The sequence below is a fragment of the Sturnus vulgaris genome, chromosome 25 (genome assembly GCF_052056855.1).
Source record: "Sturnus vulgaris isolate bStuVul1 chromosome 25, bStuVul1.hap1, whole genome shotgun sequence".
Lineage (NCBI taxonomy): Eukaryota > Metazoa > Chordata > Aves > Passeriformes > Sturnidae > Sturnus > Sturnus vulgaris.
The window spans coordinates 971,904-999,328 of NC_142267.1; the positions used below are offsets into that span (position 1 = coordinate 971,904).

At 46.5% G+C, this 27,425-nt stretch overlaps 1 protein-coding gene across 3 annotated transcripts in view; it reads left to right on the plus strand.

The window, feature by feature from the left end:
• Positions 1-27,425, plus strand: part of RERE (arginine-glutamic acid dipeptide repeats) — a 170,120-nt gene that overhangs the window by 37,245 nt on the left and 105,450 nt on the right. For all 3 annotated transcript variants that reach the window (XM_014885765.2, XM_014885768.2, XM_088178925.1), the window contains exon 2: positions 18,345-18,809. In XM_014885765.2, coding sequence (XP_014741251.1) covers positions 18,491-18,809 — 319 coding nt within the window. In that variant the 5' untranslated portion in view covers positions 18,345-18,490. The remainder of the gene's footprint in view (positions 1-18,344; positions 18,810-27,425) is intronic.

Below are 27,425 nucleotides of genomic sequence, written 5' to 3' on the forward strand. Positions count from 1 at the left end.
GCCGAGTGCTTCGGGACGTGTCCGTGGGCGGGCAGGGCTGTCCCCCAGCCCCGCATTTCCCCACGCAGCCGGCCGTGCGCTCCCGGGGGATGCTCGGGCTCGCCTCTGCCCGTGCCATTCCTCGCTGTGGCAGCGCTGCCATCAATCACGGCGCTGCCGGTTCCGGGGGAGGCGGAGCGGGGCCGGGGCCGGGGCCGGGGCCGGTGCCGGTGCGTGGGGCCGGGACGCTCCGCTCCGCTCCGGCCGCAGCTGCTCGGCGCTGGAGGGGCCTCCTTTTGTTCAGCAGCTGCGCCTGCCGGCCCCGCTTCCTCCGTGCCTGCCCTTCCCGGAGCCCTCCTCCTCCTCCTCCTCCTCCTTCTTCTTTCCTCCTCCTCCTCCTCCTCCTGCCGCTCCTCCCGCCGGGCTCCGCCGCCGGCAGCGGGGCCGGAGCGGGGCAGGGCTGGGGGCTCGGCCGGAGCCGGAGCCGCGGTGAGTTCCCCCCCGAGACCCCCGACCCCCAGGAGCCCCCCGAGACCTCCGAGTCCCCCCGAGTCCCCCCGAGTTCCCGGAGCCCCCCGATCCCCCCGAGTCCCCCGTGCCCCAGGAGCCCCCCGTGCCCTCCCGTGTCCTCCGGAGCCCCCCGAGCCCGTGGATTTTTGCGACTTCGCCGCTTTACAACTTGTATTCCCACGAGGAGAATTAAGGCTGCTCTGCAAGTTGACTAATTGTTACCTGGCCAACGAGAACTGCCTGGATGGAGGAAAGGCTTGGCTTAATTCTCTTTTCCGCTTTGGGTTGCTCCAGATTTTTTGGGTTTTTTTGGTAATTTTTTTTTTTTTTCCCCCCCCCAGAAAAAGTTGGATCGACTTGGTAGGTGAGGCGTGGGTAGGTTTTTATTGGCCTGGGAAGTTCTGAACGCTCTAAAGGCTGCGGGGTTGTTCTTGGTTCTGTTTTGTTTCTGTTTGTTTGTTTTCTTTTTTTTTCCATAACAAATGCTTTACCTCCCTGTTCTAAATATAAACAGTTCGGGTAACCGGACTGCTGTGTTTAATTCTGTTTTTTAAAAGCAAATGAGATAAGGAGATAAGGATTGCATTTTCCTTATCCTGGAAGAAAGCACTTTTTCATTACGCTCGGTACAATGGAATGCCTTTGAAGCGCTAATTGGGACAGTGTGTGGTGTAACTTTTTTAACGATGTTTAATGGTGTTTTAGGATAATGACAGGAGACCTGCTCGGCCACTTTGTTTCCTGAGGAAGAAACCCGCTCTGCTTTGTTTTGCAATTGGTTTTAAGCTGGTCGGAGTCCATGTGGCTTTGCCCTGCATGGGGCATTGTGTGCCTGGATGGCTCCTTGCAGCCATATGGGGCTGCTTTAATTGTCGGGGAGTGGAAATGGCGCTTGACAAGGCCACTTAATTCCTTTCTTTGTTGTTTTAAACTTAACGTTAATGTTGGGCATGAAGTAGAAGCGAGTGGCGAATGGAAACCTAGTGAAGTGCAGTTAGAGATGCTCCACAGATATGTTTCTTCTGGGAAGGCAGTTTAAAGTCAGCTGGATTTCAGAGCCCACAGACACAACCATTGCCATGTAAAGCCGTTAATCTGCAGGCAATTAGTTCCAGACGTGCAACCCACTGCACATTTTTCTCGGTTTTTGTTCTTACAGGCAGTTTTTGGATCCTTGTGCCCAGTGACTATCACCAGACAGACGCTCGAGATGCCTGACAGCAAGCTGAGAATGCTGCAGGAGCAGCATTTATAAAAGCTTTTATTTGTTTTTCCAACCCTGTGATTTGGTAGTGTTGAAACTATTTTATAAAGATCTCTGGGACCAGTGAAAGGTGGTTTTAAGTCCCGAGCACTTGAGTGCTCATTGTGCTCTGGCAGGCTGGGTGCTTGGCAGGCACTTCTCGAAATGTTATTTGATCTGGCAGCACGATAGAATTCACTTGGATTACACAATCTTTTTTCACCCCCCGGTTGCTGTTTGAAAGTGATGCATCAGCGAGTGTTGTTCGAGAGCGTATTTTAAGACCTAAACTGCGTGTATTGGCTTTAAACAGGATTCCAGAGAGAGGCAGTTCAGAATTCGTCTTGTTTTGTGGTTAGGATTTATGAATTGAGGCGAGGGCTGACGTAATCTATCCGACCACTTCCTTTGTGTGTGTTTTAGAGTTGATAGTGCTTTGTTTTGCTTAAAATAGCCAGGACTCTTTCTTGAATACTTTTCTGTCTCCTTTCTGCTGTGGCCTTCAGTGTAAGCAGACAGCTTGTTCACTTGTGTGTGATTATGTCCCTTTGAGGAAATGGTTCCTTCCTTTTGTCACTAAGGTTCAGTGAATTGCTTGTATGCTAAGTAGATGAGACTTTAATTTTAATTAACATAATGATGTGTACAGCTGTTCTGTCAGAACGCATCGCCTGTCTTTGCAATTTTACTACAAGTTGTAGAGAATCCCTTGATGTGCCTCTCAAGCCCTCTTTGCTTACTTTTGTTTGTGTATAAAGGTGGCAAAGATGGGGCTTTGTCTCCTGATGTGTGTTAACAGCTCACTGCCAGAGAACCTGGGTTTGATTTTAGTGTGTGGGGAAGGAAATAAGCTGTTTAGCACTGAACTAATCCTAAACCTCCCTGTCTTTTGGTTGGAGGGGGTTTATGCTACCCATTGTTCTGCTTCAGAGTAGTCAGGAGTAATATCTACATTGCCTGGTATTTAATTCTTTAATTGTAGAGCCGGCTCTGAGGTTTGGGTCAGTGTGCACATGTTAATTGTTCCTTTTTTCTGGGACTTCTTCAGGAGATGTTGAGAGGTTCTGCTGATAGGGTGTGTGCTGGATTAGAAGGCACACACTGTTCAGTGTTACAACAGTGCAGAGCAGCATTTCTGTAACTTGTTGATTTACGTGGCTGGTAAAAAGAATCAGCTGTGAAGGTGCAGAAATAGGTGCAGGTGTTGAGCTTGACACGTGCTGGGTGATTTTCACATGAAGGCTGAGCTTTAGGCTGGGCTCAGACACACCAGTGGGCCCCAAGGTCCTGGCTGGGGGCTGTGTCACCCTGGCTGGTGGTGTTGTCACCCTGGCTGTGTCACCCTGGCTGTTGTGGCTGTGTCACCCTGGCTGGTGGTGTTGTCACCCTGGCTGTGTCACCCTGGCTGGTGGTGTTGTCACCCTGGCTGTGTGGCTGTGTCACCCTGGCTGTGTGGCTGTGTCACCCTGGCTGTGTGGCTGTGTCACCCTGGCTGTTGTGGCTGTGTCACCCTGGCTGATGGTGTTGTCACCCTGGCTGTGTGGCTGTGTCACCCTGGCTGTGTGGCTGTGTCACCCTGGCTGTGTCACCCTGGCTGTGTGGTTGTGTCACCCTGGCTGTGTCACCCTGGCTGTTGTGGCTGTGTCACCCTGGCTGGTGGTGTTGTCACCCTGGCTGTGTCACCCTGGCTGTGTGGCTGTGTCACCCTGGCTGTGTGGCTGTGTCACCCTGGCTGGTGGTTGTGTCACCCTGGCTGTGTCACCCTGGCTGGTGGTGTTGTCACCCTGGCTGTGTCACCCTGGCTGTGTGGCTGTGTCACCCTGGCTGGTGGTTGTGTCACCCTGGCTGTGTGGCTGTGTCACCCTGGCTGGTGGTGTTGTCACCCTGGCTGGTGGTGTTGTCACCCTGGCTGTGTCACCCTGGCTGGTGGCTACCCCGGAGTGGAGCTGGCCTTTGGCTGCTGCTGGCCCCAGCCAGGCACGTCCGGTTCAACAAATCCCAGCTCTGAGCTGAGCTTAGAGCTGGCTCTCAGTGAGAGTGGCTGGGATTTGTCTCCAGAGCCGAGGGTCAGGGAATGGGGCAGGAGCAGCAGAAATTCAGTGGACTGTGCTGCTGGAGGTGCAGAGCAGCTCTCACTCCTTTCCTGGGCTGGCTCACACCTGGGACAGGTCAACGAGTCTTTCAGTTTTTGTGGGCTGGAATGTTTTGGCCAAGATACCTATCCCTGCTTTAAAGTAACTTTTATTTTCGCTTCAACCGTGTCTATTTGAAGTGCCAGACTCAGTAAATGACACATGAGAGCACTGAGTAGTTCTATTTTGCGTTTTAAATGTAAATAAAACGAGGAATGGTTTCCAAACCAGCGTGGTCCTGAGCAGCAGGCACCCTGATGCTCTGCTGGGACTGGATACAAACGCTGAGTGCAGTGGGGAGACTTTTTCCTGCAGTAATCAGCAGCTCCTAACAGGCAGATTAACGTGCAAATCTTTATTAATATGTATAAAACCATGTCAGAAGGGGCACTGGGGAAGGAGGGCTGTGTCAGGGGAGCTGGAATTGCAGCTGGCATAATTCAAACTCGTGTCAACTGGACCTTGCTTAGCCTTGCTCCTTGTTTGGCTCATTCTCCAGTATTTCAGAACACAGGACAAATTTCTCTATTACTAAAGACTGGAAAGGCCTTTAATGATGTAACACTCCCAGATAAATAAAGAGGACCCATAAAATACTCGCTATCAGACAACTTCATGAAAAATAACGTCAGGCATCTTGAAATGAATCAGAAGGAAATCTGGTTTTTATACTTGAGCTTTCTTAGCAGAAGTGAAACTCTTTCCAGAAGAGTGGACAAAAATAGTATTTATTCCAGAGTTTGCCTGGGGTAGTGGTTTGAGTTCTGACCTTTGGATACGAAGTGAGAACAAATAGTGTTGAAAAATGTAAATGATTAAAACAAGCTGGCCTTCCCTGGGAAACATTTGTGTCAAGTTTATCCAAGAAAAGGGCTTGGTAATTGGATAAATGTTTTACCAGTGGAATAGATAGGATTTGATTGTGATGTGTAGATTTTCTCATCATGGTTTTTTTTTGTGTAATTGGTGTGTTTGGAATTCAGGCATTTTCTAATGTTAGCAGAAGTACAAAAGAAGTGGAGGCTGTAAATTCAGCAGTAACGATGTAGCTGTGCTCTTCTCTTGGGAAGGAATAGCAAATTTTGAAAGGAAACTTGGTTTAATTAGTCTTCTGTGAATGGATATCACTTTCATTTTCATAAGATGACAATGCAGTGTGAAATAACAAATCTGGAATGTGTTAGTATTGGGGCCTAAAAGTTTGATACTTGCAGGTTTTTCATTCCTTATTTTTCCCTTCTTTTAAATGAGCTGACTGGAAAAAGCTGTGATTAGGTAAACCTTTCACTGAAAGCAACCAATTTTGGTGTAGATAATTGCTGCTTCTGTAACACCAATTTTGTACATGAAATATATTTTATCTTAAGTGCTGATTTGAATTTTCTTGAGACTAGCAAGAAGAAATGCCTTGGTTTTGGCAACGTTTCCTTTGTGAATTTGCTAATTTGTAGAGATCAAAATGGCTTGGGTTTTTTTGAAATAAAACTGAAATTTTGCTAATAGGCTGTAAGTGTTCCAGCAGCATCTGCAGTCCGAGGTGTTTTGTCCTCACTGTGGGGAGTTCAGTGCATTTCTGATCTTGCTCACAGCAGGTTTTTTTATTTTTTTTTTTTTTTAACCCAGGCACAAACTGAAGCTGGGAGCTCAGCTGTGGTTTGTGCTGTTGAGAAGTTTCCTGGGTTTGCTCGGTGCCTGATGAGCACAAGCAGCCCCAGTGAGCAGGGAGATCACGAGTGTGGAAATGACTGAGCCATCATATGAGTCAATACAATTCAAGCACTTAAGGTTGGGGACTTTTTTTTCCTGAGTTTGACATAGTAACAGATCCCTACAGAATTTATTCTTCCAAGCAGTCAAAACACACTGTATTTGCTCCATTTCCTATTGAAATCTAACAAAGAAGCCAAAAATCAGATTTCCATTTCCTGGTAATAAAGCTATTCCTTCGAGATTAGAGCTGGGAATGGATTTTATATATATATATCTGGCAGTTCCTGCTTAATAATTGAATGTTCTTTGGTGTCTTGTGTGCTGATGGGTGAGAGTATGTGATTCAGAACTCATTTTTTCTGTGTGTTCAGTATCAGACTGCTGTAACTGGCTTAAAATTGGAGCCCCAGCCCGGGCTTGTAGTTAAAAACTGGTATTTAAGAGTTCAGAGCAGCCCAGGGTTATCAGATTGTTGGGAAGGCAATTGCCCTTTGCCGGTGCAATAAAACAATTATGAGCAGTGTATGAAAACGGGGTGCAGGCTGTTTGAACGTTGTGGCTGCCTGTCTTGAGCAGGAATTGCATTGTCCCCTTTGTGTTGATCTCATCATTTGCACATTCAGAGCATGTTCGGTATTTGCCACTTGCAGCTGGAAATGCTGAGCAGCATTTCAAACCCAAATTGTGCCATCTGTTTGTGCGGGGTTTCCGGGAGGTTTTTCAGATCCTGACAGTATTTTATTTTCACCTTGGGTTTGTTGTCTTTCCACTGGAAGGAATCGGTGAGGGGGTGAAGTGTTCTGGGTTCAATGGAAAGGATTCTTTCCTCCTTTCCTGGAAGAGCTGAGCAGGGCTTTTACAACTTCACCTCCTGGTGTTTCTGTGCTGCCCTAAGCAAAGGTGGTGTTTGGAAAAATCCAGTCACGATGCTCAGTTTGTAACTCAATGCTGCCGTGAAGTTTTTAAGATTAAAAACAAATTAAGTTTTGGTCTTTGTGCAAAAATGAGATGTGTGGTTCGAATTGTTGTAGTTTGTGACTACAAGAATGTGAATAATAAACATAGCTGTGATTTGAAATCAAAGTGATTCACCTTGGGGTTGGTGGTTTCACTGGAATTCATGAGCCCCTCGTGTTCCATGTCAGGTTTGTCCCATGTCTTTGAGGCTCTATTTGCCATGGGAAGATGCACAACCTCCATGGAGTTGCTGAATGCAGTTCCTGGGGGATTTTGGAGCACACGGCTCTGTGTAATCAGCAATAGAAATGGGAATGCAGCTAAACACGCTGAACTTTAGACTTCGGCTTTTTTTAACAAACGCTGCTGTATAAAGTTCTGCTTTGGCACAAAACTTGATTGAATCCTTGCTTTTGGCTGGGTCCTTCTCCTCTCAGGGCTTGCTGTGGCATCCGAGATGCCAAAGGTAAATAAATAAAATTCTTGTTCTGTTCACTCGTGGGGGACTTGCCAGTGGGTTTGGATTTCAGGAGCATGACAGAGTTCCTGACTGGGAAATCTTTGCTCAGTGCACATCTCAGCTGAAGTGGAGAGAGCTGCTGGGGATGAGTTATCAGCTCTGTGTGTCAGGTTAATAAAATTCTGAGGGTTTTTGTCCTGCTCTGTGGAACCCTCACTGGGATGTGCAGCGAGCATTTTGCTCTCATGGGACAGCCCTGCCATGGAAATTTCAAGTGTTCTGCCTCTTCTTCTTGGGCAGATAAACAAGTGCTTCAGCCCTGGGGAGATGAGGAATAAAATAAATAACAAAAACTTCCTTCTGGTTATCTTTAGGAGAGGGTTGAAACTTTTCCTGCCTCTTCCAGCCTAAGTGGTGCTCGTGACAACTTCGGTTTATTTTTGTTTTGAAGCATAATGTGTGAGGGAGGAGGATAGTGGTTATGTTAGGGGTTTTTTTCTTGTCTAGATTTATATAGGGATTTTTTCTTAGACTGTTGCTGTGGTTTTTGCTTTGTTTGGGGTTTTTGCTTTGATGTTGTTTTCTGGAGGTTTCGGTTTGGTGGGGGTTTTTTTGTCCCCTCTCCAAAAAGGCTTTTATGGGAAGGTTTTGGTTTTTTTTAAACTCTTAGCAGCATGTGTGGAGTTATGCCTGTCTGGGAAGCAATAAAGAAATAATGCACGCAGCACTAGTGGGAAATAATGAAAAGTTTCTCACTTGGCTATTGGGCTTGTGAAATACCCTTCTAAGAGTTTCTTTTTTCTCGGTCTTATCAATACCATTAGATCCTAAAATGCTCTACATTACTTTTTATTTCACGTTTTGAATAAAAAAAAAGAGCGCATAACTTTGAAAACAGTTTGGAAATGTCACTTCTAGCAAAGTTCATTGTGATTCAAAGGCCAGATCAGCATATGTGAGAAGCAGTCAGCAAGTAATAAATCTGAGCATAGCTGTGTGTGTTATCTCAGGGGAGAGGCTGGAGGACGGCAGGAGAAAACAGCCTAATCCCTCAAGTGCTGCCTGGATTTAATTAGGTCCCAGTTGCTTGGGCAACTGGCACCTAGTGAATTTTCCTGTGTAGTATTTTGGAAGTAGCTCTTAAGTCAGCTCGTGATGAGGTTAGTGTTTCAGAAAGCACTGCCTGACAGGACATCCTTCTCACTGCTGCTCCTTCAGCTGCTCCCTGCTCACATTGCTGCTCCAACGATGGAAACTTCACAGCCAAGAGTCTTCAAAGCTGAGCTTTTACAAGGAAAATTTCAGTGCATCAGGTCCCTAATAAATCATGTAATTTGTTTTGCTGTCTTTGGTTGCTGAGGGATCACAGGTTTTCATTTGAAAAGAACAAGGAGATATGGTAACCCCAGTTTGTTATTGTGGGAATAAAGAAGGGAATAAAGACTTTTCCTTGGTCAGGGATGGATCAAACGCTGATCTGAACAGATTATGGTGCTCTGCTCAGTCTGCTGTCTCGTCCACTATAGACTGCAGGTTGCTTTATTAAACATTTAGTGTTGTTTCAGAGCAGCTAGTGGCGTCTAACCTTAAAGCTTCACCTTGAAAATGGAGTCAGGAGTTTCATACTGCTTCATTTCGGGAAGATAACCTCCATTTGGAAGGTGTTTTCAGTATGAGACATGGCTTGTGTGATCTTCATTTGCATGCCATGGAGTACGATGAAAGCTGGGAAGGTTTTCCTTTTTTTTTTTTGTTTTTTTATTCTATTCTATTTCGTGTGTACAAGTCCACAAACCCAAACTTGGTGCCACAGCACCTCTGCCACGTCCTGGCTTCTGCTGGTGCCGAGGTGTGAACGAGGCCCCCACATTCCACGTGTAGCTCAGTGCTCATTTGCACTGGTTAATTCTGTGCTTAGTGGTTTAAGGTGTTGCTCTGCAGCCTTGTTCCCAGCAGCTGAAAGCTCAGCCCGAATGCAGGGATGCAGCTCAGGCTGCCACAGCAGATCCTGCCTGAGTCACACTCCAGCTCAGAGCCCTGCCAGTAGAAATGATATTAATGTCTGAAGCGTGACCACAGCCACAAGTTATTTCATGCAGTGTTATGTATTTCCTCTTGGTGTACATTAGAAGCTGGATTAATCACTCGGAGCATTTCTTAATAATTTTTTTTTTCCTTTTCTCGTGGAAGATGGGGCTGGTGGTGAAGCCCCTTTCAGGTGGGCACTGATGGGGTCACTCTGTAGCACAGATATTGCTCTGTGAACAGAATTTTATAGAGTTGAAACACCCGTTGTGTCAGAGCTGAGAGCTGGTGCTTTTTTAAAAAATTAGTGCTTAAAATCTACTCAGGAGCTGCGTTGGTTTTTGCCCAGGAGCAATGACCTGGCTGCAGAGAAGGTGAATTTGACAGTTGTCTTTGAAACTCTTCTTTTATTTGAAAGGAACCTCTCTGACTTCCAGAAAAGTGAACCAGACTTCAGGGAAAAACCTGTGAAAGTCTGTGCAGTGAGGAGCCATCGGATGGCCCTGGGGCACTGGGAAATGTGGAATTTGTGGGGTTTGGAGCTTTGGGAAGTTCACCTGGGGCAGTGGGGATGGCTGAGAGCCCGAGATGCTGTTCTGGGGTGAAAATACATTGGAAGTCAAAGGCTGCCATTGACAGCTTTGGTTTCTCTCACTTAAGGTCATGCAGGAGCTCATGTGATCCCCTTGAAACGCAGCCCCTCTTTGCAGATCCCTTTTAACGCGTCTTTGGAGCCCTTGTGCGGGACTGCTGCACACAAACTCGATTTTACTCAGCGCTCCTTTGTCTCACAACTTTGTGCTTTATTCCTTCTTGCACAGGATCGTGTCCTGTTTGCTTTTCAAATCATTTTCCTGCTGCCTCGTGGCAGAACCTGCTCGTGCAGCCGGAGATTAAAGATCAAAGGTCAGCCTTGCACCGGCGAGGTTTTAGTGCTTTAAATACCGGGTATTTATGAGTGTTTTCTGTGAGTGCAATAAAGGAAGCGAGCTGTAATTGAATCCATCTCAGTTTTAGGCATTCTGGGCTGGCTGCAGCCAGGCTCTAATGTGAGACAGGGCTCAGGCCTGCATTTCACACATGAATAAGCACACTTAATCTCCTGATTACAGCAGGGAAGGAAACTCTGACGTCTGCTCTGTCATTAACCGAAATAAGCCGCTCCTCAGAGAAAATGAGACCAATGTCTGAAATTAAAGGCAGTTTCTCCAGACAGAAATATCATCTGTCTTCATGCTTATGCATAAAGTGGTTTAAAACAGTGGACAAGGAAAAATGTCCTCTTAATGTCTCTTGCTCATCCTGATAACCTTGTACCATGCTCCAGCCTTTGAGTGAAGGAGCAGCATTTCTTTGTTTCCACTCTTAGGGAATTTTATGGAGCACTTAAGTGGCACAGCTTTAGTCAGTCTAACAGATAGTCTCTAAATCTCAGGGTGCTGCTTTCTTTCGAGAGAAATTGCTTTAATTATGGGCACGTTTCCCTGGGAGTGTCTGGTCAGGCAGCTCATGGTGGGAGCCCACCCTGCAGTTACTCTTCCCTTTTGAGAAGCTCAGATGCACAACCGTGTCTGGAGTTAAATAAAACAGCTCATGTGGCTGAACACCAGAGGTTTTGCCTTTCCTGCCCAAAGGGGTTTTCCAAAAATAACCCGATCTAGTTCTCTTTTAGGTGATTTAAATAACTATAGTTTGAAGCTTTCTGCAGGACGAGAGAGAGAGAGGGGACAGCTGGGTGTCGAGCCATTTAAAAGTGGAATATCCAGTGGAGAAAAACATGCAGGGAGGGACACTTTGGTAGATATTTGTAGACATGTCCCAGAGCTAGAGGCACCAAAATAAAATTTGGAATGGAAACTGGAATTAGTTGAGAGGAGAGTTGGAGATGAGTTGCACTTGCAAAGCAGCGATGTTCTATAAACACACACCAGTGAATGTGGTCAGTATTGTGCAGAATTCATTTTTTTGGTCTTAAAATGAGTGACCTAGAGGCAGCCAAGGGTGTGATGTACTGGTGGCTTTGATAATCAGGCATCCCATAAAAGCAGGGCTGTTGTGAGAGGGACACGTGGTTGTGTTCCATGCGAGGATTCTTTCCTGTTACCATTAGCTTGGCTGTTACTGTGTGCCAGGAATTTCTCTTTATGCTTTGATTTCTTTGTTGGTATTTCCCAGATCTGAATTTACAGCACTTTGGAATGTTTTTATTTCACCTATTTTAGTAACAGTGCTGCAGACTTCTCTTTTTTTTTTTGCCACAGACTTGCCTGTCAGAAAGTCCATATGCATGTTTTCAGGGTTTACCCTTGTTGCTTCTCAAAGTCTGTTTATCTGTTCAAAATAGACTGCTGTACATAACAACAAATTTTTGTTCAACTTCTTTTTTTTTATTTTTTTTCTTCTGTTTTAAATGTTGTTAAGCAACCTCATAATGCAGATGTTTTCATGGCTCCAAATGACTTCAGGTTCCCCAGATAATTGTTCTTGTTTTAACAGCAGCTTCTGCAGGTCCTGTGGGCCTGTTCTCCCCTAACAAGGGAGTTAATCCTGCATTATAGGAGGGAGTTATCCTACATTATATGGTCATTTTTAAAAGTTCTGGTTTTTAATGGTGTGATGGGATGGCTGCTCTGCATTACTCAGCCCTGTGTTGTGGTAATCATTTACATTAAGCCTGAATGACTTCAGAGAAGGGTAAATACACGGCTTCATATTTATTGTCTGTTTGCTCCCATGTGTTATGACTATAGAGGCCATTAAAGCAGCTTTTGAAATGACAAGAGGAGCTCTGAGCAGGCACTTAATGGCACGGATCAGTGCAGTGGGATGTGGAGGGCTGTGCTCTCTCCTGGCTCTGCAGCATCTGAGCTCCCCTCCAGAGCATCCTGGAGCTCCTGGGGGGGTGTGATGGGGAAAAGGGGTTTGGGAGAGGCTGCCCTGGGTGTTGTGTTGTGTCACAACAGCTCAGCTCTCTGTGAGTGTGCAGGCAGTCCTCAGGTAATGGAATAGAAATGGTACACAGTAACAGAATAGAGAGTGTAGCTAATTTATCTGCTAATTTTGGCAGTGCAGAAACTTTCTAAGATTGAATTGATTTTTTTATGCTGCTGCTCTTGTACCAGTGTGGAGGGAATGTGCCTTATTTGGGATGACATTACTTTTACAGGAACCTGGGTGTAAAACTGTCAAAGAGCAGGTGGTGTCACACCACTGTTGTGGATGTGGTGCATAAATTGCCCATCCATTTTTGGAGGAGGCTGGAGCTGATATTTTCATTCCAAATCTCATGCCCAGCCCTTCAGTCTGCTCTGTGCTCAAAGCTGACTCTTGCAGAATTTCGCACTCAGTCCTTAGTGAATTTCTGAGCTGTCACAAATAGAAAGTTGTTCCACTTGTCCTCCCTGTGCCCATTAGAAGAACACAAAGGGAAACGTTACTTTGTCTGGCCAATCCTTAAAAATCCTCACGATTGCCTGGTATTTCCTTGGCAATTTCCCCTTGCAAATGTGACTCTGAAGCGGTGCCAAATAACCTGTCACTTCTCTCCATAAATGCAGGGATGTTTTTGCCATGTTAAATCTCGCTTTGCCGCTCTTGCCCTGTTCCTTTGAGTCGTGTAGCATCAGGGTTGTGTTGAAGAGAGAGATTTATGGTTTTCTGTGAGCTGTCAGCCTGCATATCTGGTGTGTCACACAGCCCCTGCAATTTCAGAGCAGCGCCCAGGCAGGGCTGTGTGAGAGTGGCTGGAATGTTCAGGGCACAGGGAGTGAGGTCTGGCTCAGAAATGTGAGATCTCCTGTTTGCTTTGCTCAGGTCAAGTTGGGTAAACAGCAGAGGGGAAGGAAAGGTCACAGCCTGTCATGGGAAACACCTGGAATTGTGTTCCTGCCCTGCAGTGGCAGTGACCTCCCAGCTCCTGATGGAGCCAGGGCTGCCTGTCCCTGCATCTGCAGGGATGGTGGGCACGGGGCAGCTCAGAGTGAACAAAAACACTCGAATTCCATGGACTTGCAGGGCTGTGGGCTGTAAAAATGTAACTCACAGTGACCAGGGCTGTGTTCGTGCTATAAACTCCAAGCACCACGGAAGGAGATAAGGGAGACAACTGATAAGAGGCCCATAAATCACTGGAGAGACTCCTAAGAGCTTTTTTAAGACTTTAAGCAAATCTTCTTCCCAGGAGAGTGCCAGACTTGTCCCCTGAGACTCCAGAACAGGCACTGGGACCCCTTCAACACCCACTGGGCAGCAGGATGGGCACAGAACAGAGGAGGAAAATGAACATTTTTACCCCCTGAGCCATTGATGGTATGGGGAGAAGGTTCTGAGTGCCTGTGCTCTGCCTCTGGCTGGGGTGGCTGCTTGGAAAATTCTCTAGGTGAACCCAGCAGGATCTGCATTTTCAAAGCTGGGTTGAATGTCTTTAGTAAAATCTCACCCCAACAGTGAAAAACTGCCCAAGATTAGTGGGGTAAAACTCTTACTGTGTTCCTTTTCTCTTTTTTCCTTATTTTTATTCCATTTTTCTTACTTTCCCCCCCTTTTTCTTACTTTTCCCCCCTTTTTCTTTTTCCTTACTTTTCCCCCCTTTTTTTCTTTTTTCCCTTTTTTTCTTTTTTCCCCTTTTTTCTGCCCTCCTCTGCTGGTGTCTCAGAATTTGCCCTGTGTGCAGCTGCTGGATGTTGATGCCAGGAGCACAGTGCCTGGCAGTTGGAGATGATGGATGGAGCCTGGGAATGGGGAATATTCCGAGGGATCTCCTGCATAGAATCCTTAATACACTCGGTCCCTCTGAATATCTGCAGCTCATATTTTCCATGGCAAGCAGGCGATAGGGAAAGAATTTGGGAGAAAGTTGCTCCCAGATGTTGCCAGTGTTTGCTGAAGGCTGGAGGTTAAAGGTGTGTGGCTCCCCTGCAGTAAATGAGTTTTATCAGGGTGGGCTGTGTGGAAACTCCTCTGCTCTGAGCTCCTGGATTCCTGCAGTTCAGCTCTTCTCTCTCTGGCAGCTGGGATTTCCTTGCCTTCATGTTTGACTTATCGGGGTTATTTTTCACAAATGGTCTCCAAGTTTTTTCTTAAAGCAGTTCTTAAAACCTTATAAATACACGGGGAAACCTTTATGGGCTGTTTTCTTTGTTACTTTTTTTTTTTTTTTTTTTTTTAGTTTTAATCTCTTGCACTTAAACTGAGTTAAAATTTTTCCTTGACATCAAAATTAGAAAAGCTCTGTGGCAGGAACTCTAGCAGTGGCAGCACATAGTTCCTTTAATCTGGCATTTGCTGAAAACAGTGCCTTTTTATCTGGCAATATGAGACTAAAAGCTTACAGAAGAATGGTCCTGTTGTGTTTATTGAGACTGGTAACACATGACCAAACAAATCTTGTTAAAAGATTTATCTGTTTAGCTTAAATAAGAAAAGGGAGCTCTTCTCCATATTTTTAGTTGCCCTGCATTCTCAGATGCCTTCCTGTTCCAGTCTCTAGCATTTCTGGTGGACTTGCTTTCACATTATCTTTAAAACCTGACTCTTTAATTCTGGTTAAGAGGTTTAAGTGCTTAATGTGCAGAGTGGTGCTCTGTGTGCCTTTTGCTCTGACAGGGGTTTCCAGGTGCACAGACACAAAAACTCTGTGGAGCAGGTAACCTGTGGGGGTAGCAGTGGCCTCCTCTCCAGTGTGAGAAGGGTTTTGTGGCTGTTAAAAAGGTTGAAACTTTAATTTGAACTAGATTTAAAATGCTGGGGTGGGGGGGGGGGGAAATAAACTGAACCAGGTGAATATGGGGTAATGATCTGTTGAAAATAATGATTATGAACTTGTGCACTTTAGATTATCAGATGAAGTTAAAGGTTAATCGTGCCTGTTGGATTTCTCCAAAATCCTGCTGGGAGATTTTCATTTCCTCATCACTGGAGACCTGAGCATTTTAACAGGAATACCAACCTTTGAATACATGGCAAGTTGTCAGTGCCTGCATTTTCTGCTACAAAGCAGACTTTAGTGAGTAACTCTGCAAACACATTTTTGGCTCATGTTTGATCTCTAAACAATTTAAGATAAAAAAGACCTTGCAAGTGTGATAGCAGAGTGGGTGGAGATAAAGAAAGTTATCCCAGAGTGCATGTAATAAACTTACCTGGAGAAATGGCCATATCCTGAGGCTGGAGTGAAAAAATAACAACACAAAGGTCTTGGAGTGTGAGTGCAGTGAAGTTAACATTTTTCCTCAGGTTTTTCAACTTGCTTTGAACAAATAATGGATGGGAGGATTCTCCCACTCCTTTGTACGGCACACTGAGCTATTGTCAAGTGATTGTTCCCCTTTTAGCTTACAGGGTTTCTTCCTGGGGTGAATTCCCTGTGGAACGAGCAGTGATGGTGCTGTGCTGCTGGGAATGGCTTTGCTGGAGCAGAATTGACACAAGCAGCTGCTTTGGTGGGGTTTGTGCAGAGAAAAAGAGCAACTGCCAGGGAAAAGTGACCAGAACCCGAGGCACAGAGCTTGCCAAAAACCTCTGCAGATGTTCAGGGTGTTTGTCTGTGCTGCCCTGCACAGAATTTACCAAACCCCCTGCAGATGTTCAGGGTGTCTGCCCTCATCCCGAGTCCAACATCTGTGTTTGACGTGAGAAAAAGGCTCCCAGTGCTTTTGGAATTTCTGTGCTGGTGTTTTTTGGGTCCCACATTCGTTGCTAATTGCACAGAGAGTGGCACAAGTGCCGAGCCCACTCGGCAGCTGGAAGTGGTGAGTGATGTTGAATCAGCAGATGAGTTTTCACAGTGCTCACATTTTGCTGAGGAGTGATCAGGCAGCACGTGGAGTTTGTAGCAGCTTCCTGTTCCACAGTGGGTGAGGAAGGAATGTGTGAGATGTGGTGTTTTTTTTTTTTTTTTTTTTTTTCCTGCTGCAGCTACTCTGAAAGTTATGGAGCTGCTTTATTCTTAAATAAAAGTAGTCAGTGCTTCATGGTGATGTTCGTTTAATCCTGCAAAATCTTTGAAGTTGAGTATTTGGAGTGAAATAATCTTGGAAATGTGATATATTTACATAAGAAAGCAATGGCTGTGAAAATTATTTTTTCTGGGATCCCCCTGTAATGGGAGCTGGGAGGAAGGTGGCCATCTGAGTGGAAATTTCACAGATGAGCAGACAAAGTGTGGCACACACTGATTCTTGCACAGCCCTCCAGTAAATGAAATAATCTGAACACGGTGTTTGTTTATTCAGTGTTACTCCTCTATGCAGAGTTGTGTTGTGCAAAGAAAATAAACCCAGGAAAAAAAAAATTTCCCCACAATAATTTGGCTTGTAATCAAAACACCGAAGTACTTTGTTTGAATCTGATGAGAGGGGATGGTGAGGATTTAACCCTGCAGTTGTGGGCACAGCTGGGGTCCAGCAGGTCCCAGAGTCACCCCTGGGGCTGGGGGTGGCACAGCAGGGCCAGGGGGGCTGATTTGGGCTGGGATTTTGTGCTTTACCCACCCGGAGGTCACTGGGTTTGCCCCAGGACAGAATCCACAACTTTACAGTTGTTCACTTGAAATTCACTTTCAAGTTGAAGTTTAGCAGGGAGCAGCCTGCACAGCTCTGGCTCCTTGAGACTTAGACAATATGAGATGGAGCTCAGAGTGTTTCAGATGCAGCTAAAATAAATATGGATGCATTATCTTTCAGTTACTAATCAACTTTTTTATTTGTCCTTAAGACAGGAACTTTAAAATCGTTTTGACTTCTAAGTTTGGAGGTGTGGGGTGGTTGGCACCTTCTTAGCTTTTCATCCTGAGGCTTCAAGGAGAAACCCTGGAGCTGGCAGGTTTCAAACCTGCTTTTTTCTGTCTTTTACTACCCATCCTCAATAATGAAATGGTGACTGATGGGGATTTTTTGAATTGGAAGTGATTTAAAGAAGAAAAATGGGACATTTTGCACTTGCCGGTCAAAGGCAGGTGTTTGTGCTGCAGTTGTGCCAGAGAGGGCTGTGATCCTTTCACTGAAGTGAGCTTTGGATGAACAGCAATAGAAAAAAAAAACAAACAACAAAACCCAAGCTTTGCTGCTGGGGAATTCCCTCACCTCTGGAAATCGAGGATGTTCCTTTCAGAATCCCTGCAGGCGCTGCTGTCACCGTTGGCTGGCACTGACAGGTTCGCTGTGCTGCTCTCCCGTCACATCCCCTGGCTTTGGCAGAGCTGCCAGGACACAGCACACGGCATCATTTCCTCCCTCGGGAGATGCTGAGACACCCCAGGCACTGCTCCACTGCAGCAGCTAAAGAATTGAATTTGTGTGTGTGCCCCTGCTGGGGGAGCAGGAATCCTGAGGGCTGAGGTTCCTGTAGGGCTGCAGGAATTTCCAGGGCATCAGGGACTCCTCAGCTGACTTCTCAAAAATCAAACCAGCCTTTTTCCCTTCTCTGATGTGGTTTCAAAAGCTTAATGCATGAACAATCGATGCTCTCAGGTCCTGCCTTTCAGACATTCTGCACCGTGGGCTGATTTTGAGTTGCACCACGTTGTAGCTTCCTGGAAACTTAGGAGTTGGATGTGGGCAAATTCAGCATTATTGGTGAATTAGGGGGAAAAAAAAAAAAGGTAATATATCTTTGTGAGTTGAATGCTTCCTTTTTGAAATACCCTCCTTTCATGAAAGGTCCTGTTTTTCTATATGGAAAAGCAGATTTCATTAGTGCAGTTTTAACTACTGTGGTTTGGTTTGGTTTCAATTAATTAATTCCTGTAATCTGTGGATTACAGGTTAGCTCTATTTTTGGAAAAGCAGGGTAGGGGCAGGACTTGCTAACAGATTGCCCTGGAAGTGGCAGATGGCATCCCTTCCCCTGTACCAGCTTTGTAGGGCAGCCTTTGTGAGTGGTGGTGGCATGTCAAACAATGCAGCCATTTGCTGAGCTGCCTCATTTGCCTCCAGATAAAAGCTGGAGACTCTTCCTCTTTGCACTTGTCCTCTCTTAAATGTTTGATGGGTTTTGTTTTTAGCACTGGCATGCTCCCTGTTAGCTGCAGGTATAAAGTGATATCTGTTCTCGGTGAGCACTCCCCTTCCAAGGAGTTATTACATTTCTGCAGTGAACTGAAGAATTTTTTTGAGGATGGAGGTAGCTTCAAACATTTCCAGACACTGAAGTTACCATTTCTATGAAGTCTTCAAAAGGCTGCTTTGTATTTTACTGCTTGTGCTTTCCACACTGAATTGCTTTAGGATGTGGGGGTTTATTCGGTTTTAATTTTTATCTTTAGGAATTGAAAGAATTTGGAATACTAACACGGACTTTTTCCTTCTTTCTCTCCCCTCGCCTCTTGAAGAACCTTTTTAAAACGCTGGGGTTGTTGGAGTGGTTGAATTTTTCCTGGCTTTGAGTGAGAAATTCAGAAGACTGAAGCCCAGGCTCACTGTCTACCTTTCACGGAGGCCCAGCCGTGAGAGGACAGAAGAAGGCACGTGGCGAATCATGACAGCGGACAAGGACAAAGACAAAGACAAGGACAGGGACAGGGACCGGGACAAGGAGCGGGACAAGCGGGACAAGGCTCGGGAGGGCGAGAGCTCCCGGCCCCGGCGCAGCTGCACCCTGGAGGGAGGCGCCAAGAACTACGCGGAGAGCGAGCACAGCGAGGACGAGGACAACGACAACAACAGTGCCACCACCGAGGAGTCGAGCAAGAAGAGCAAGAAGAAACCGCCCAAGAAGAAATCGCGCTACGAGAGAACCGACAACGGCGAGATCACGTCCTTCATCACCGAGGATGATGTGGTGTACAGGCCTGGAGGTGAGACTGGGCTTGGGGGAAAGGAGCTCTGGGTTTGGGGGAAAAGGAGCTCTGGGTTTGGGGAAAAGGAGCTCTGGGTTTGGGGAAAAGGAGCTCTGGGCTTGGGGAGAAGGAGCTCTGGGTTGGGGGAAAAGGAGCTCTGGGTTTGGGGAGAAGGAGCTCTGGGTTTGGGGGAAAAGGAGCTCTGGGTTTGGGGAGAAGGAGCTCTGGGTTTGGGGAAAAGGAGCTCTGGGTTTGGGGGAAAAGGAGCTCTGGGTTTGGGGAAAAGGAGCTCTGGGTTTGGGGAAAAGGAGCTCTGGGTTTGGGGGAAAAGGAGCTCTGGGTTTGGGGAAAAGGAGCTCTGGGTTTGGGGGAAAAGGAGCTCTGGGTTTGGGGAAAAGGAGCTCTGGGTTTGGGGAAAAGGAGCTCTGGGTTTGGGGGACAAGGAGCTCTGGGTTTGGGGACAAGGAGCTCTGGGTTTGGGGACAAGGAGCTCTGGGTTTGGGGACAAGGAGCTCTGGGTTTGGGGAAGGAAACCTGGCTTTGGGTTTCCTCTGGAAGTCCTTGTGCCCCGGAGTTGTGCAGCCAGCACAGAGTGCTCCTGGCAGCTGGGGTGATCCCTGTCCTTTCCCCATTGCTGGGCTGATCCCTGTCCTTTCCCCATGGCTGGGCTGATCCCTGTCCTTTCCCTATTGCTGGGCTGGTCCCTGTCCTTTCCCCATTGCTGGGCTGATCCCTGTCCTTTCCCCATTGCTGGGCTGATCCCTGTCCTTTCCCCATTGCTGGGCTGATCCCTGTCCTTTCCCTATTGCTGGGCTGATCCCTGTCCTTTCCACTTGCAGACAAATGTGGGTGTGCAGTGAAAGTTTCTGGCTCTATCTCGTGGTGTCTGATTTGTGGGAATGAACTGAGCTCCCCTTTGGAGAAGAGCCACCCTTTGCTTTGTGCTGCATTAATTATCAGTGTATCATATGGAATCTCTGTCCCTGGGAGTTTGGAAGCTAAATTGGATAATGCATTAAATGCTTCACTCCCACTTTGGAGCAAGACTCTGAGCTGGGGGGATGTGGAGACATCTTCAGCCTTTCTGGGAAGCTTTTCTGAGGAGCTCTGCTGCTGTGCTCTGTGGGATGGAACCCAGGGGATTGAGGATCTCAGAGCTGCTCTTCCACTGATTTCTGATTTCAGCCCAGCTCTAGGGCAGTGCTGCAGTCAGGGGTGTTTTGGGGACAGCACCAGGAGCTTGCAGTGTGCTCTGGATGTGCCTCTCAACTACTGCCCAGTTCACAGGGAGTTTTTAGGGTCTCCCATAAGGTTTCAAGGTCTAACCTGTGGCTGCTGCCAGGGAATGTTTTCCTCAAGCTGCACTCAAATGAGATTACCCAGCTCCCATTTTTGGGTACAGACTTCCCAGTCAGTCTGCACAGCCCTTCAGAGGCGCTGCTGGAGTTTGTTCCCGCCCAGGCTGTGGCTGTGTTTGGCTGCTGTGCCCCGAGGTGCTGGCAGGTTGATGTTGCTGTGGTGCAGTGACAGAGATGGCTCAGACTGGGAGCACTGAGGTCACATCCCTTGTGCCTTGCCAGGAGCTGCTCGGCTCAGCTGCACCAATCTCCCGAGGTCAGATGGGAATGGTCCAAGTGCTGAATCCAAGTTTGAGTGGCTGGGAGTGCTCAGAGTGCTCGTGCTGGGTGTGGGGGCACGAGCAGCTGCACGTCCAGGTGGGAGCTGCTCCTTCCATCCTCCTCCTCCTCCTCCTTCCACGGGAGCCTCGAGCAGTCTGTTCTTCACTTGGCTCCACCAGCATTAGTCAAAACAGCTTCTCTCTTGAAATGCTTCAGCTTCAATTTCCACTCATTTCATCCATCACTGCAAAGGAGCTGTTCTTGCCGTGGTGTCAGGGCTCGTGGCTGAGTAATATTTGTTTTTGAGCAGCGGCAACTGGGAGCCTGCAGAAGCGTCAGCTTTGGTGGCAATCTTATTTTCAGTGTCAGAGGATGAAAAATAATTCAGAATCTGTTGAGAACAGCTGTTGTGTGGGCCCAGGAGTACAATGTGATACACTGGCTTTATTGCAAAAAGAGTTTGCTTAAAATGAAAATGGGAAATCAGTTTGTGGTCTCAGTTTTGTCTTGTGGAAGGATGGAGCAGTGGCTGTGGCTGATCTGGAGGAGGTTGTCCAGGGAAGGAGCAAGGAAAGCCCACAGTGTTTGTGATAATGGGGATATTTTCTGACTGTTCTGTCGCTTAAACCTCTGCTCATTGAATTTTACATTTTGTTAAAACTAATCAGCATAAGAGATGTACCCTGGCATTGGAACTTTCCTGTTGTGTTGGCTCTTTGTGCTCTTACAAAACTCATCTTGGAAACTGCTCAGAGTGATGAGAGCAAACATGAGCTCAGCTCTGGAGGGACCTGAGCACGGCTGAAACCTTCACTGAATATATTTCAAAATTTGATTTTAAAGGTAATTTCTAATCAGGAGCAAGATCTTGAATGCACATCCCAGTGCTGGAGGTGTTGTAAACCAATGTGAGCATCCATTCCAGAAGGAGCTCTTCCAGCTCCTTATGTACAGTTTGTGTGGCTAAGGGTGAAAATTACATTCATTTTAAGAGGAATTAGAGAGTTTAAATTAATGAGACACAGCAAGGATTAGAAAGATGAAAAATTAAAGGTGTGTGCAGAGGGGATAGCTGTATTCATCTTGCATCATCTGGCCTTTAAGGAAAGGAAATCCTTTCCAATCATTTGATTCTTTCTCTTAAATGTTCTCATCTGCTATGGACGAAAGTTCAAGGTCTGCATTTCTTGGTTAAAGTCTCATTCTGTGTTTACCCCATTGCTGTAGAGTACTTAATCCAGCACTTAATTCTGTTTTTTTTTTTTTTTTTCCTGTGCTAAGCTCAGCAGCTGTATTGGAGTAATAGCAAATAAACTGTAAATAAACAGATAATCAGGATCATTGAGTTTTTTTCAAGTGAAAGGTTTCACTGTATTGTTACCATGTAAATATTGCTCTTATTAATTTGCATAGATATAATGAATGCGTGCACAGCTTTAAATAATGTATTAAAAGGAATTGAGTAGGGCTTAGACAACACTGTGCAATTAATCTTCTCTACTTTGCTGGAAATCACACAGGCCTATCCTAAAAGCTTGTTGGCCCAGTTCCCCATCTGTCCTCTCAGTTTCCACAACCTCCCTCCCATTTCCTCTCAAATCTAATCTCTGGGGTTTTCCTTCTTTTTTTTTTTTTTTTTTTTTTTATTTTTTCCCCTGCAGTTCTCACCTTGCTGTTGTCAGAATGCCTGTTGGAGTAGAATTAATTTTTGTTTCACAGTGTATACTCAAATTTGCTTTAGGCTTCCTTAGCATAGGGAGATGACAATGAGAGTTGTGTTAAGACTGAGTTGTTTCGTTTTTTGTTTTTTTTTTCCTCCTCTTGCATTTCAGTTGGATCATTTAATGCTGATTTTCCTTCCATTTCCCAAGCAGACTGATCCCTTCTATGCCCCTGTTTTTTTACCAAAATCCACCTCAGGAAGGGCTGTTACTGCATTAAAGCCATGGCACTGGGGCTGCTGTGGTGGCACCTGGAGCTCTGGGTGAAGTGTGAGCAGGTTTGAACAGGTGACTGTCACCTGGCCATGGGGACAGTGTTGTTTGCTTTGCCTACACAGGAACATTTGGAAGGATGTGCAGGAATTAAAAGGATTTCTGAGGATCTGTTTGTGCAGTGCCATCAGGGGCTGTACAAGCAGCACATCAGGAGCTGGGGCAGGGGGAGATGGTGCTGGAATGAATCGTTCCTGCAGGGAATGTTTGTCACACATGGAGCAGGGGGAACTGAGGTGTGGGACTGCAGGTGCTGGGAAAAGTGGCCATGCAAGAATTCGATATAAAAATACACATCATTCAAACTGGATTTTTTTTTTCTATAAGCTTTGAAGTTCTGGGAAGTGTATTTTGGGCTGCTGAAGCTGGAAAGAGGGAAGTTCATTATTTTCTGGGAGGTTTTAATTTTAATTTGTTGGCTGGGCAGAAGGAAGAAAGGCAAGGAAAGGATTCTTTCAGCTGTTCATTGTAATTTTAGGGGGTCTTTGCCTTGGCTGTTGTGTGGGGTGCCCAGGTTTGTGATGTGTATTTTTCCACGTGTGATCTTCTCTTCCCTCAGAAGTTCCATAGTTGATATGAGCATGTCTCCTGGAGCAGTGCAATCTGTATTTTCCTCTTCTTTTGAAAGTCTGTTACCATTGTGATAGGAGGTTGTTGAAATAATTCAGTGACAGACTTTCAGCTGCTGTAAATAGAATTAACCTTAGGAGCTGTGCTGCTTCGTGTGGTTGTAAAAGTCCCCTTGTTTTTCACACTTCCACCACTGTTTTCAACTTTTCTCCATATGTGAATGGTGGTGAGGAAAACTTAGCAAAAACATTATCTTCCAAACTTTGGTTTCAATGGAAACAAATGAATTCTCTGCCTATTCTTCCTTTAGTAATGAAAAGAAGGAAAAATGTTGGAGGCCTGGGTTAGTGGGTGATTCTTAAAACGTGTCAGGAAGTTAACAAAGGGCATGAGAACATCACAGCAGGGTTTTCTGTGGGGCTGTTGAAGTGAGCACAGGGCAGGGCCAGCCTGGGGCTGGAGCTGGGCACATCCCAGGGCTGGAATTCCTCAGTGGCCTTGGGGACAGGGCTGGATTTCACACATCAGGTGAGCAGCTGAATAATTCTGAGCATGGAAAATAATCAATTCTGCACCAGAGCCCAGATCAGCCCCTGCTGCACAGAGGGAACTTTTGTCCCTGTTGTTAATACAAACAGTGAGCAGGAGCCAGACTGGATAAAAAAAGACATTTTCTGAGTTCCCATTTCCTTCTAGCAGGGAAGGCACTGCTGTGTCCAGGGCAGCTGCTGAGGCTGACAGATGGAGCCTTAAGTGCAGATCAAGGTTGAGCTGGCAAATGGATTCCTCTGGCTTTGTTTGGCTCTGGATAAATCACAGAGAGCAGCTCAGAGGGGCTGGGGGTGCCCAGGGCTGGGTGTGTGTGCCTCTGGGGATGTGCATTCACCATTAGTTTTCCATCCCGACCTCATCATTAGGCTTGAAAATGCAGGAGGAAAGGTGCCCCACCAGTGCTGAATCCAAATATAAACACACTTCTGTAAGCTCAGCTTCACAGCTGCTGCCCTGCTGTGTTCTCTAGGAAGGGCTTCTCAGAGCTGCTCACAAATAGGAAAAGGCTTTTCCTTTCAGGAGATTGTGAAACATGAAGGTGATTTTTTTTTTTTTTTTTTTTTTTCAGTGGGTGTTTGCAGCTCTCAGGCTGGCAGGCAGGAGTGAGGCTCAGGGTTTGCATCCCCACAGGCTCTGGGGCTGCAGTGCTGGAAATCCTCAAAATGCTCCTGTGTCAAGTGACAAATTTCATTTTCCTCCTCTGGACGTGTGTGTTCAGGGCTGCACGTGCAGCTGATGGGATGGGCTCCTGGTCAGGGAGGTGAAGGGATGGCTCAGTTAGCAGGGAAATGGGAGTGGCTGTCATTTTAATATTGAGGATGCACAAATGAAGCCCATCCGTGTGGTGGTGAGGGGCTGTGCTGTGCTCCACTTTAATTCATGAGGACAGCAGAGGGACAGGGGTTAAGGATATTCACAAACTTGGTGTTTGTGATGGGCTTGGGAGTAGCAGAGTTGTCCAAGCTCTCTTGGCGTGCTTGAGGCTGTTTAAAATAAATAAATGAGGTCCTGTGGTGCATTTCTGGTGCTTTGTCCCTTGTGTCTCCCACATTGCCCGTGAAGAGCTTTGGGAGGCAGTGGCTCCACGGGGATTTGGTGGAATATCAAGCACTGGGGGCAGGTGTGGCACCTGCAGCAAAAGTTTTCTGTAGCTCTAAAGGGCCAGAAAAAATCCTGTTAGAAGTGGCAATGTGTGTAGCAAAGCTTATCTGGTGCTGGAGGAGGAGTTTCAGACTAACTGGTTATTTAATTAATTTCTTTTATCAGCCTGGATTCTTGTTCCCACCCCTCCTCCCTTTTCATGTGTTTAATTGAAAAAAAAAAAAACAACTCCAAGGCAGGGGGAGCCCCTGGCACGAGCAGCCACGGTGTCTTTGCTTGCAGGGTGACATTTCTGGTGACACAACTTGGTGTAAAAACCTGTTTGCTTTGTAGCAGACCTGTTAACCAGGGATGTGTGAGTGCTGCTTACAAGGAGAGCTGTGCAGTGTTGTGGACATGCTTGAAAAGTGCAGGAAAATAATTGGTGTGGGAAATGATGTAGCTGGGGGCCTGAGCTGCAGAACAGTTGCTTTTATGAAATTGGGAACTGCAGAGTACAATTAGCTGTCATTAATTTTGTTGAATAGAAATATGTTCCATTTATTGTACAATCAGGAGCCAGGCTTGAATGGGTTTAAATAGATGAAATCTAAATTATACTGACAGTCCATTAAACAGCAGCAGAACCCCTTAAAGAAAATGGATTCACTATGATACCAGTTTATAATAAAATCATTTGCCAAATAAGAACTATAGTCCAGGCACTGGGAATACTCCTGTGAGCTTCAAATGAGCACAGTAAATTGGTTGAACCATTTATTGCAGAGCAGGGCTCGAGCTCGTCGTTCCCTGACAAGGAGCCAGCAGCGTTGCTTGAAATGTGCTCAGCAGGAAGTGACACTAAAAGATCAGACTGGCAATTTGTTTGTTGTCAGCCATATGGGGGAAGAGAGGCAAGTGCTCAGCTCCCTACCTGTCAGTGGGAATATTGCTGGAGTCCAGAGCACGTGTTTGGCACTGCCAGCCCTGCTCTGTGTGTTTGTCACTGAGCCCTGCTGCCACAGGGATTGCTGCTGCTGCTGCTGCTGCAGCTCTGTCCCCACTGCTGACCTTTGTTTTTGCCAGGGTTTGGCAGTTTTCCTGCACTTGGAATGCAGGCAAGTTCAGATTTCAGGCTGCAGGGATGGTGGGTGACTGCTGGACCTGCCCCAGTCCCATCTCACTGCTCTTTAACTGGGAGGGTCCTGGGCTTCCCACTGCCCCTGGCTCAGGGCAGTTTCTGGGGGAGGGTCCAGCATTGCCAGCTCAGGGGCTGGCACAGGGCACTGGCACCATCCAGCCTTTTAATTCCAGGCAGCAGCATGGAGGAATGTAAATATTCCTTAATTCAGGAGTGTAAATATCCTTCGGTTGCTGGTCCCAGTGCTGGAATTCAGGGTTTCTCCATGTCTGTACACACATGCAGAGTGAGCTTGTGCCTGGTGAAACACAGGGCAGGGGTTGTGGATAATTCCTTGACAAAGGCTTTCCAGGAATACCTTCCCTGTTGGAAGTGTGGTGCTGTGCAGAGAGCCCAGGGCTTTTCCCTGGGATGATGGAAGTGTTGACTCATTAGGTGAAACATGAAAGGATTTTAATTGTCAGGATGGGTACTACAAACACTGCAGCATTTGAGCTGCTGAGGGTTCAGAAAATGGAGCTGGTTGGGGTGTTTTTCCAAGAGAATTTTTCATGTCCATGCACTGAAGCTCTAATTTTAAAAGCAGCTTTTAGTGTGGGAATATTAATGTAACCCTTCAGAACTAGGGCACATCTGGTGAATATCACAAGCCCAAAGGCAGAATGACTCTGTACCATGTGTTGGGGAAATGCTTCATCTCCAGTGGGACATTTTACACGAAATAGGGAAGTGAGCAATGCACTCATGGCTGCAGCCAGGCAGGGAATCCACTCAGTGCAGGGGGCTCAGCATTTCCTTCCTCTGCTTTGCAAAGCTTATGGAAAGCCCTTTCGTTTTTTTATTTTTGTTAATTTTCTGTCCTTTCCGAGCATTTGCTGGTCTGTCACTGCTGAGCTCTGTGATTTAACACATCAGATGTTGAACTTGTCCTTGGCAGCTGCCACAGGGATGTTACCTGTGGGGAAAGGCAGAGGGGGAGTTTGCAGCTCACCCATTTCCCCTGTGCTTGCTGCCTTCATCCTTGCTCTTGTTTCCTGGTAAATGGGGACGTGTGAGGATGGCTGTCCTTCAGTCAAAGAAATTCAATTACACTTGACTGAAGTTGTGTAAGGCTGTGCAGGAGCTCTGTGCAGCCAGAGAGAGCTGAAATTGTTCCAGAAGTGTGTGCTCAGTGGAGAGAAGGTACAATGGCACATTCCAGGATGGGGAAGGGGCTGTTCTGCAGCTTCCAGTGCCATAAATCTCACCTCTGCAGGTTTGTTGCTTATTAAAAAACTGATAATGCAGTTTTTCCTTTTCTTGGGTCCCCGTGGAAGCTGCTTGGATTTCTGGTAGATGGAAGGAATTGCTCTTTATGCTCTTTCTGAGTGGTTGCTGTGAGTGCACCTGTAAATATTCTCCTTTTCTGGGGGGCGTCTTTGGAGTTTCTATCATCCACAACATTGCTGTGCACCTGGATAAACTTGTTTTTCTTATCTGCCTGGCCTCTCTCGTGCTTTGGAGACTTGTAAGTGGATGTCATCATTGTTTTAGGGCTTGGCAGGCAGCCAGCAGTGCCTCCCTCCAATGCATTTATCCATCGGAGATGCCACATCCCCTCACTGTGTGCCAGCCATTTCACAGGGATGCTCTGGGGTTTGTTCTGCTGCTGCCTGATAAAACTCTGCAAAATGAGGCT